This window comes from Apis dorsata, unplaced genomic scaffold (genome assembly GCF_000469605.1).
Source record: "Apis dorsata unplaced genomic scaffold, Apis dorsata 1.3 scaffold_162, whole genome shotgun sequence".
In the NCBI taxonomy this organism is placed as follows: domain Eukaryota; kingdom Metazoa; phylum Arthropoda; class Insecta; order Hymenoptera; family Apidae; genus Apis; species Apis dorsata.
The window spans coordinates 918622-930201 of NW_006263451.1; the positions used below are offsets into that span (position 1 = coordinate 918622).

At 32.7% G+C, this 11580-nt stretch overlaps 2 protein-coding genes across 8 annotated transcripts in view; one reads left to right on the forward strand and one right to left on the reverse strand.

Moving 5' to 3' along the window:
* Window positions 1-156: 156 nt before the first annotated feature.
* Window positions 157-11580, reverse strand: part of LOC102680341 (putative protein FAM10A4) — a 17840-nt gene continuing 6416 nt past the window's right edge. For both annotated transcript variants that reach the window (XM_031509563.1, XM_006613787.1), the window contains exons 4-5: window positions 1287-1502; window positions 157-802 (exon numbers count right to left, since the gene is read on the reverse strand). In XM_031509563.1, coding sequence (XP_031365423.1) covers window positions 578-802; window positions 1287-1502 — 441 coding nt within the window. In that variant the 3' untranslated portion in view covers window positions 157-577. The remainder of the gene's footprint in view (window positions 803-1286; window positions 1503-11580) is intronic.
* Window positions 5111-11580, forward strand: part of LOC102679858 (sarcalumenin) — a 9138-nt gene continuing 2668 nt past the window's right edge. For 4 of the 6 annotated variants that reach the window (XR_421463.2, XR_421464.2, XM_006613783.2 and 1 more), the window contains exons 1-5: window positions 5113-5650; window positions 9786-9872; window positions 9939-10024; window positions 10138-10297; window positions 10452-11543. Coding sequence is in view for 4 of the 6 variants with exons in the window: in XM_006613783.2 (XP_006613846.1) it covers window positions 5575-5650; window positions 9786-9872; window positions 9939-10024; window positions 10138-10297; window positions 10452-11543 (1501 nt within the window). In the remaining 2 variants the exon portion in view is untranslated. Of the gene's footprint in view, window positions 5651-9785; window positions 9873-9938; window positions 10025-10137; window positions 10298-10451; window positions 11544-11580 lie in introns of all 6 variants that reach the window. The other 2 variants (XM_006613785.2, XM_006613786.2) reach the window with 2 other exon arrangements.

Here is an 11580-nt window from a genome sequence, read left to right on the forward strand (position 1 = left end):
TTAAAATACAAATCTAACTTTGGATTATATACAATATTCCCCGTTATTTAGTCATTTATTAATTTAAGTCCTACTCCACTACGATCGAAGATCGTATAATTACCAAGGGAAATACCATTCTAGAAATTAGACATTCTGCTATTTATTTATTTTTTGATGCATCAGAGAATAAAAGAAATATTATTTTTAATATTTTAGATAACTCTTATTCCGAGATACCGTCGATCACAGATCAAAAATAATATGAACATTAATTCTATGGAAGCAGTTCCAGGAACTGATGACCAAGTGAATTAAAAATTTCAACCTTAAACGAGAAATACTGTATAAAAGAGGATCTTTATAATTATGCTCCTTTTTTAAGATGATTTTGAAATATATAAATTTTTTTTTAAAATATCATTATGACAATGAAGATATACATGTTTCTAAATTCTAGCTCGCTTAATTCATTAGTATTTTTTAATAAGACACCGCATCATTTGACATAACAATCACTTTAGAACAAGTATTCAGAGCCTTGTAAATTATTTGAGAATAAATTGAAACGGAATTTCAATAACAAAGCATATCAGATTTAATCAAGACCAACGTCATCCTGTGGTTTTGGTTTTGGAGTAGTTTGTGTGCCAGCACCTGGGAACCCAGGCATACCACCCATCATACCAGGAAATCCACCAGCTCCACCGAATTTTGAAGCCATCTTATTAATAAATGCCATAATCTTCGGATTGCTTTGGTATTTCAAAATATTTGTCGGATTTGTAGAAATTTCTTTAAAAGCTTCAGCTACTTCAGGATCCTGAAAAATAAAAAGTAATAATATGAGCAATATAATCTTTTTTGTAATGTGAGAATGATGACCATAATATTGTGGATTATTATTAATATGTTGTATCAATAGAATACACACAATGAATAATTTTATGAATAAATTAATAAAGAAAATTAAAGGAAAAATAATTGTTTATTATATATTTCAGAATTGTTGAGTTAATTTTAATTCTTCTAGATTTTGATCATGTGGTTTTATGTCTGATAATTTTACTATTTATCTCGGTAAATATGTAAAATATATATATATAATAAAATATTTATGTAATAGTTAGTTATTAAGAATTTTACATTATAAAATAGATAAGTAGATTTGCATTTTATACAATATCGATTAATCGATTAATTGTAATTTAAATATATATACAAATGAAAATTTATTTTATATATGATATATAAATATTTGAACGATATTTAAACGATAGTGAAATGAATGATTAATAGAGATTTACCATAAAAGCTTGGAGAACATCTGGATCGTTTAAAAATTTGTAAAAGTCACCCATTCCAGCAGTATCACCGCTAGAATCAGTTTGCGAGGTACGAGTATTTTCTTCATAAATTTTTGCACTCTCTCGAGCTTTTCTCAATCTTTCTTGTCTCTCACGTTCTAATTTTTCTTGTATTTTACGTTCCTTCTTTCTTTTGTGTTCTTCGATTTTTCGAGCCTGTAAAAAAATAATATGATACTTAAAGAATTTTTATCAAATAAATATTTTAATAAACATAAATAATTTAATGCAAATATTTTTACAGAAATATCATAATGGTTTTAAAATTATTGATTTGGAAAGCAACGCCTAGATAAACTGAAATATATACGAAAGAGATTTATTCTAAAAACATTTAATTTACGAGGGACGAAGGAAAGTTTGTTTCGTCAATGTTCAAACATTATTTTAAATCACGACAATGATCTTTATGCACCACAAAGGAAAATAAAATTGGTTTGTACTAATTTATAATAAAGAGAAACTACACATCAAATTGCATATTCATTTTATGAAGGAATGATTAATTATTAATTAATTAGCACTAAGTAATAGGAAAGAGATATAAAAAAGATAATACATGCATTGTTGATCAAATAAATTTTATAAACGTATGAGAATTGTTTTAACGAAATATATGCGAATATTATTGCAACCAAATATAAAAAATGGCTGCATTGTAATTGTAATTTTCCCTGAAAGGAGTATATCTCATAGTACAGGTTCAGGAACCTGTCCAAATACTAAATCATAATGACGTGAAACATGTCTGTTCAAGACGCATTGTGACCTCATACGATTACGAGCTTATTATAGATTGTGTACCGGCCAATTTGGCTAGTAAACTTCGTTTTTAGAATCGATACTTTTCCTGTTCTTGTACCCCTTTATATTTTATATATTTCAATTACTTTCTAATTATACGCTTCACTTATTCCTTTGTTTCGATCTACATTTCAAATAGACTATGAAAACTTCTTTTACACATTTTTCTGTGCTCCATTGTGTCTCAATAATAAAACCTAAACTATTCTCAAAAATTTCACTTGACGTCAAGAAGAAAAATTCCCCAATGTTCTCTAAAGTTTACGAAATCATAAAGGATAATAAAATACTTGTGTTTCAGATGTACTACACATATATAAAAATAGATAATACTTTAAACAATATTTGCAAACGAAAGATATCATAATAATAGATAATTACGAGTCTCAAATACATAATACGAGAAACAATGTTTCACCAAATCTCTTAATTTCATCCTCCTATTAATTTTTAAGAAAAACATCAAATTTCATTGTAACAAACAAATAACAGGCAATTTACAGGCAACATCATCGATTTGTGAATCTGCATATGAATCCATATAATATAGAAATCGAATAATTCGTATCCGATAAACACATAAACTTCAATAATAGGATCATCTCTAGCGAAATACAGAAAATAATACAGCAACGATCATAAATTTATAACACAGAGATAAAAGGAAAGAACACCGACAGAATGAATAACACAGAGGGAATAAATAACAATAAATCGATATAAAGAAGGAAAGGAAACGTTAAACGATACAGAGAAAGGTGCAACGAATGAATAAAAGGATCGAGGAAGAGAACAGCACAGATGAGAAATACGGGATAAAGAATGAGGAAAAAGCAAGGTTAGGAAGAATATCTACGTAAGAAAGAGAAAGGATGGGAGTGGGGGCATCTGTGGATAAGTGGAAAGGACGAAAGGAGAGAGCACGGAGGAGATAGCGACGGAGAGAGCGGACAAACGCGAGAACTTTTGCACGAGGGAAGCACCACCTTATACGGCGGCGACCCGGGCTTCTAAATATAAAGGCGCCCGTCGTTCCGTTGCTCCTCTCTGTCCGAGCACGCACGCATTTCGCCGCGGATCTCTTCTCTTTGCTACACGCGGCGTAGCCACGCTCTCGTAGGGACCGTCGATAATAGACGGCTGGAATTTCGCTAATATTACGTTGCGCAAAAGCTGTCCCCCGTCTCGTCGTATCCTTTTACGTGCTTTCGGAATTCCGGGACAGATTGCAACTTTTTTCACGTTTTTTCTGAAAATTGTTATACAAGTGAATAGTAAGGATTCGGATTATAATTGATAAAAAATTGAAAGATACAGAGATGTCTTAATGAATTCTTGCTATTGTATGTTATAATTTGTATTTTTCTAATGTTCTAGAAAAATTTTTGAAGCAATTTTTTCTAGATAATGTTGAAAATTGATAAAGATATATTTAAAAAAAGGAAGAATTTTACAATTATACAATTTGTTTAATTAAGATTTAAAATCCAATGATATTTCTGTTAAATATTGTAAAATAGTGTGATATTCAACAGAAGCATGATAAATGCGTGTAACTTTCATAATTAATTACTACTAGTGTTTTTTATATATGAAATTTTATATCTGAATATTTAATACTTACTGTATTGATAATTTAGATTATGTAAAAATTTTAGAATTATTATTTTTGATCATCAATTTCTAAAATTTTTAAATGGGAGTATGTAGTATATTATTAATGAAACATATTTCTTAATATTTGAAAAAAATTCATATGTTACTATTTTTATTAATAAATGCTTACGTGGTTGATAACATTGAATATATCAATTTTTTTAATGAAAATCAAGGCAAATTTTCTTATCCATAGTATAATTCTCCTCCTAATATTAGAATGATCTTTAAAAAATTAAAAAATCAAATTACATTATTTTATTTTATATAAAGTAAGAATGATTTTTAAAGATTAATTTTTCAAATGAAATTATGATATTATTTGATTAAGATTTCCAATTTATTTTAATTATCAGAACCAGCAAATATTCATCAAGATCAACAATTTTCATTCAAACAACCAACTTTCAACTAACATTCGACTACATTTCCACCAATTTCCATGATGACCTTGTCTCCATATCACGCATGTATTTTGGGAATTTTACCACTGTGGCGTTTATAATTGACTTGTATTAACTAATTACAATCTTATAAAATAAAATAAAATTTTATAATTTTCACCAACGAAACGAAGAGAAATGTAAATCTACGTAAAAATTTTCGCGATTATTTATAAACTTCTATTTTTATATTCATCATTTCTGTTATCTGTATCCTTCGCCAGGTTATGCAAATTTCAAGAACATCAAAAATATAGTAGAAAATTGAAAAACACATCAATAAGATTTTTGTTGATAAATGAGAAAAAAGATGGAGAACGTGACAGAGATATTGAAAGAATGAGTTTGAGGATGACGTGAAGAAAGAGTAGGTCGAAACGTGTGAAGGATCTTTATACACTGGTCAATGTTTTAGCGGCCAGATAGACCCTGCAAACTCGAGAAAACCGGGTCGCCAAGAAGTATTTTTAAAACTGCCACTCTACTACTGGTATCTACGAATTTTATGAGATAAAGATTCGGTGGCGATTATGCGAATGATTTTTGTGTATCTTGAAAAAATTAAATTGTCATTTTACAGATTATCGCAAGGAACCGGTATTTAACAGCAGATATTCTAACATTTCATTATTAATAATTATTATTATTATAATTATTTAAATGTTTTAAATTGTTTCTAATTATAATAATTAATTATACATATATAATACACGTTTATTAAAAATCTATATATATTGTTGTATTAAACGAATGAATAATCAAAAAAACTTTCAACAATTGCTATTTATCATCCAACTATAACCACTTTCGATTAATATAAAATAGAGAGATATCTCGACAGCGGCCTCTAACGGTGAAATACGAAACACGATCATCTTCGATCATCGTCTGTTCGTCGCATATCAACGTCTGACTCGAATCAGAACATAAATCTCGTGAAAGGAGCCATTCAAGAACCATTCCATCTCAACCAGGGTCAACCTTGTTAATTGAAGACACTCGAATTTCTCCTAATCGAATATTCGATTCCGTCTCTCCTCCAATTTCACCCGACTAACGAGGAAGAAAACGTTCGCATCCTGCCACTTGTGCTTGCACAAGGACCAAGAAGATCACGGACGGGATCCCGCGGATCAGGCGGGAAAAAACGAGAAAATGGTGGCTCGCGTGGTTTCTCGACTGTGGGGTGAGAAGTAGAGGGGCGTCTTCAGGGTTTGGCGGTAGTGACAATGCCAGTTCCTCGCGGGCGAGTTTGAGTCGAAGGCGACTATCGAGTGAGAGGAGCTGCCAGCCCTGGCTCATCGTGTAGTGCCTAGTGAAACGAGATGACGGGCTCGCGGCTGAGACGGCCCGCGTACTTCGTGGGCCTCTTCCTGGCCCTTCTAGTCGCCGCCTTACAGGGTGAGTAAACCACCTCTTCCCTCAACGAGTTATCGTTATACTCCGATATCAACATCACTTGACGTCGTATTTCGATTTCTTCTCCCTTTTATCCCTTCGCAAACGTTCCATCGGAGAATATTAATCGTCTCATCAGTTTTTTTTTTTTGATCGAATTGTATTTCACTTTATATCGTTGGAGTTTTGTGATGGGATTCGATTGAAAATAATCGAACACGATTCAACGTGGATGTCGATGACGCCTTCTTCTAGAAGTCAATGTGCAGTTTTTTTTAGAAAATTATTGTTTTATTCTCTAGTTTTCGTTCATAGGATTTTTCATTATTCCATTTCGTGGTTTCGGTACTTTGGTTTCGAGCGCTCGTGCCAAAATTCTCTCTTTCTCTCTCTATATATATTTTAACAGAAGTTATATCTTTTTATATATATTGTATACGTTTTAGAAAATTTTCGTGATTAATATACCTGATCACGAATACAATAAACAAATCGAACGAGAATCGCTATTTGTTTTCAATTTATTTTTAACGAGCTGCGACGCTTTTTTAAAATATAATTATCGCGTCGTTTGTTTCAAGTTTAATTATATAAATGAAGTGCAATGACGCTCTTGTTTGAGCTCTTTATGATTCATGTCGTATCGTTCTCGAAGGTGATCAGCATCGTGATCGAATTTGTCGAAAGAGTTTTGTTCATTCTTTCGTTTCACTTTTTTTGCAGAAAGAAGTGTAAATTCTCTTTTCTCTTTCTCGAAATTGATTCTTCGTTTGATAAACATCAGGAAAATAGTGTCAGTGTGAAGAGATTTCTAGAAGTTTTTAACGGTCGATGATGTGGATGACGTGCTGACGAATGTGTGACGATTGATGAAGGTCAATGTTACGTAAAGACAGTGGACTGCGTCATCGGTTGCTGGCTCGTCGAGCCTCTTCACCATCGAACGTGTGATCGAATCGATGAACTTTACAATTGTCTCATTTTCTCTTATCAAGATCAGAAAGCATTTCTTCTCTGATCACGTGTCTTTTTAACGGAAATATAAAATCCTTTTCTTCGATGTATGTTTCCTTATCTTCTTGAATTGTTTGAATCTTGGAAATCTTTAAAGTCTTGGAAGTTTTTCTCCTAGAAATCTTGGAAAATTTTCTTTCGAAATCTTTAAATCCATTGGATCTTTGCATCTTCTGTTTGAATAACATTTGAATTCTTGTTTGAATTTGGCAATAGAGTTGATAAATTGAGAAACTGAAATTGAAAATAGTTCGTTGGATGCTGTTCCTTTTTCCTTCCTTTCTTATTGGAATATTTAATGTTGAAATTGCAAAGAAAAGATAATAATGATATTTCAGTTCAGATTAACGAAATGGGACAGCGATCGAGTAAAAGATTTTGATCGTGGATTCAAGGATTTGTTATTTTGGGAATCGATGGAAACCAACTGTCAACAACTTGCAAATAATTACATAAGGACAGACATAAATCCGTGCCAGATTCGTTCTAAATTCTATGAATCTGATCGTGAATTCCGTTTAAAGTGATACTTGAATCTTAAACGATTGTTGATAACAATTCACAATGAAGAACAATGATAACAATTTGTTTAACGTTTGTAAACAAAATAAAATTAATCAAATGTAACGGTATTCCCCAAAAACTTGGATATAAATAATTAAATTTTTTACTTTTACAAGTTATTGTAATAAAAATTAAATATAGGTTATGACACTTTTAACATTATATTAATATTTCTTAATATCACTAAAAAATCTGCAATTCCATTTTTGAAAAAAATATTATTGTACTATTTACTAGAATTTCCAAGCATAAAGAGAAATATCAATGAGAATGATTATGTATATCATTGAATATCAATGAATGATCAATGAGAGTCATGTAGCAGCATTTGTGATGCATAATGGAAAACGAACAATGGATTTTTAACAATGAATTCAATTTTTTTATAGCGGAAAGATTAAAGACTATACATGCCACAAAGTACGGAACAAGACTTCAGATTCTATCTTTATCCTTGGTGGCTATGCTTGCCAAACGACAGCTGCTTACCTCTACTTCCATTACCCGTATCTTGACATTTTCGAGAATTATTTTGCGACATACATAATTTTAACATATTATTTTACAGATCGCTAGAATCTAAAATTAATATCGTATGCGCGTAAATTAATGGCGTACGTATTCTTCGATCACAATTTATGTTTTGTTTATTCTCATAACCAAATATTAAATCTAAATTAATGAAGAGAAATCTATTGTTTTTTAAAAAAAAAAAAGAAGAAAGAAATTAAAATAAAAATTTAACAAGTTCCAAGTACAAAATGTAACAAAAAATTAAACTTTTTGTTAATTTTATGAAAAACAATAGAGAAACAAAATGTACAGAACGATATAAGATCTGGTGCCAAAAGTACTAACACGTGTGACGTAATGATGACAATTTACGAGCAATACTATGCTACGTATTTTCTTCTTACATCTATAGACTAAATTTCTTTTCAAAAAATTTCACCACCGTCCAAAGAAACAAGAATCCCGTTCCAATAAAAATTTTTTCATAATAAATCTTATTGATTTATCCAAATCTTTTTTTATCTTTTATCTGATTTGATTCCATTTTTCGACTCATTGTTTTCTCAACAAACAGAACAGTTATAAATCATTATACAGATCGTGTCGATCATTTTCGTATCGATCAAGAATCTCGGTTAATACATTTGAACTTTTTCGCAGCGAATAACCGATAAAAATACGTTTCGCTCATCCAATATATAAATATTTTCAAGTGTTGCTCGGTTCAAAGCCGCCTACTCGTTGCTAAACTTAGAAACCGGCCTCCTGGTCCCAGGTACTGCCTAGAAAGATGATATCGACATTTTCATCCAAGATTTTACTTACGATGCCACACAATATCAAAGATCCGGAAACGAAGAAAAAAAGTATGAAGAAATTCTATTTGAAATGAATAAATGCGATCATCATCGAAACGTTCTCAAAACGTTTGCATCATAGGAGATCCATAGATCTTAACCTTGAATTATCCAGTTTATGATTATTTTTCCTTGTCAACTTTATTTTCGTAGATTTCAAAATAATGTTGTTCTATTTTACAATATGTGAAATACAATTTTGAACCGTTTCCAATTGTTTCCTTTAATTCAATTGTAGAAATTAATTTTCTTTTCTCAGTTATTTAAACGTAGAAATACAATGATTAAAAATATTTATACAGATTCATCCTTTAAATTTATCAAGATAAATCTCTCAAAAATTCTGAACCAGAATTTCTTAAATTTATATATCATCCTTCGAATAAATAATTGAACGTATAATATAATTTCATGAATAAAAAGACTAACTAATTAAAATATTTATATTTCCTCGAGTTCAATTTTTCAAATAATGAAACTCCAACAAAACCAATTCTATTTCCAGAGTGTAATAATAAATAATTCTTGAAATTTCTATTGAAATGCAAGATCTATCTCCTTAACGAAGATTTCACTTTTTCTTAATCCTAATTCTAGATTATCTTCAAGAAAAACCCGGATCATCGAGCATGGTTGTTGTTTCTGCACACCTGTCATTGCTCGAGCACGCGCTCAACCAAAACGATGTGTAACGACTTTGACAAGATCTTGCGTCACTTGGGTCAGATATTTTTGGTAGTCGCGTGGCGTTAAACTCTCTTGCTAAGCTCCCGTGCTTTAGGTTATCTAATACTCCGCATCTTCTTTTGGCATCGCGTGTTTAGCATAGTGAGAACTCTCGATGAAAATTCCTGGCACTCCAAGAATCGGCATAGAATCAAGCCAACCGTGAAATTTTTTTTTTTGCTGAACACGTACAAACGGGGAAAAATACTTCTTACGTTGATAAACTGAAAATCTAGGAAATCTTCCATTGATTTTAAGTAAAAACAAAATTATTTCATCTTCTTTCTCCAAATTAAAAAATTATTCAATCGTTGGTGAACGTTGATGAAAATGTCAAAAATGTTAAAAAAAAAGATTTAATAGAGAAAGATTGGAATCAATGTGTAAAAAAAAGATAGAAAATGTAAAGGAGAATAAATGATTAATTTCCGAGATAATTGTTGAGTAAAAAATTCGTGTTCCAGGAGTGCAAAGCGAAGAAGAACTAGAGGTGCCGCCAGAGGATCTGTGTCGACCTTACATTGAGAAGGCATTGAAAGACCTCGGTACAGGTAATGTTAAGATGTTGAGGAATATTAAACTGGAGCACAGCGATTTCTAGAATGTTTCGTTTGAAGGGTCTTTGGAGCAGACCAGTGCCGAGGTTGGGACCGACGTCGATAAAGAAAGTCAAGAAGAAGAAGGGAAACCTGCGAGCAAAGAAGTAAGAAAGAGTATTTTTCTCGAAAAATTACAAGTTAATTTCAATTGGGTTAAAATACATTTAAAAATTTTAACATTTTGTATATCGATAATTGGATGTACATTAAAAAATAGGAGCCAGAAACTGAAGCTTCGAAGGAAGACGCAGAAGAGTCGGTAGAAACCAGAGCTGAGGAAAGCGTCGAACAAGCTGAAGAAGAGGCAGAAAAAGCATCCGCGGAAGCTGAACAGAGCATTGAAAAAGAACAAAGTGCCGAAGCGGATGAAACGAAAGGTGATAAGAAATAAAGGATAATTTTATTAATTTATTATACGAAAAATATCTTTTGAACTTGATTCAAATTGAAATATAAATAACATTAATTCCTAACACTTCTTGTCTTCCTTTCTCTAACAAAACTTAGGCAAGAGTGTTATTATTTCATTAGGTGAAGAAGAAGAGAAATCTGGAGAAGTAGATAAAGGAGCCGAGGAAGAAAAGGAAGAATCTGCCGAGCAAGCGGAAGAGCATGCTACGGATTCCGGCCAGGAAGAAACTGAAGAGACGAAGGAGGAGAAATCTGGCGAAGGAGCGCAAGCGGACGAAGGAAAATCCGAGGAAGAAACGCGAGGAGATGCTGAAAAATCCAAAGAGGAAGATGCCGATAAATCCGATATAGAAATTGGAGAGGACGAAGGGAAATCCGACGAAAAGTCGCAGGCTGACGATGGAAAATCCGACGAAGCCCAGGCCGATGGAGAATCGGCCGAAGAACCGAAAATCGACGAGGAGAAATCCGACGAAGAAGCCAAAACCGAGGAAATAAAGTCTGACGAAGAGAAAGAGAGAATCGAAGACGAGGCGACTGATTCGAAGGCGGAAGAAGAGACGGAGAAAGTTGCTTCTAAGGAGGAGGATGAAAAGGAGGGGGATAGCAAGGCGGAAGAGGAGGGTCAATCCGCAGAGCAACAAGCGAGCGAGGACGAAACGAAGGAAGAGAACAAAGAAAGTGTCGAGGATCAAATAGAAGGAACTAAAGAAAGCGAAGAAGCTAAGTCGGCGGAAGAGACTGCAAAATCGGCAGAGCAACAGGAAGAAGGAACTGAAGAAGAGAAGGAAGGAGAAGAGAAAGAAGGGGACAAATCCGCGGATGTGGAAGGAAAATCCGTAGAAGAGGCAGAATCAAAGGAGGAAGAAGCTGAGAAATCAAAATCTCGTGCTAGACGAGAAGCTGGCGAAGAAGAAGGAGGAGGAGGTGAGGAGGATGCTGAAGGCTCGAAAGAAAGAGAGCAAAGCGAGGAAGAAGAACCTACTCCCGAGGAAGACTTGATCAGAGAAATAGTGATACCGGAAAATTTGCGGCCGCGTGAACATATTAATCAGCTGTTGAAATTGGACGAGGAAAATGAAGAGAAGGAGCGAGCCATCCAGAAAATCGCGGATATTGTGTTGAAGGAGCTGAAGAGGGTATATGACAATGCCATCCAGCCATTAGAATCTCTGTATAAATACAGAGACTTGAGCAACAGACACTTTGGTGGTAAGCATTAAATTAATAATTGATGTTTTTTTTTTTT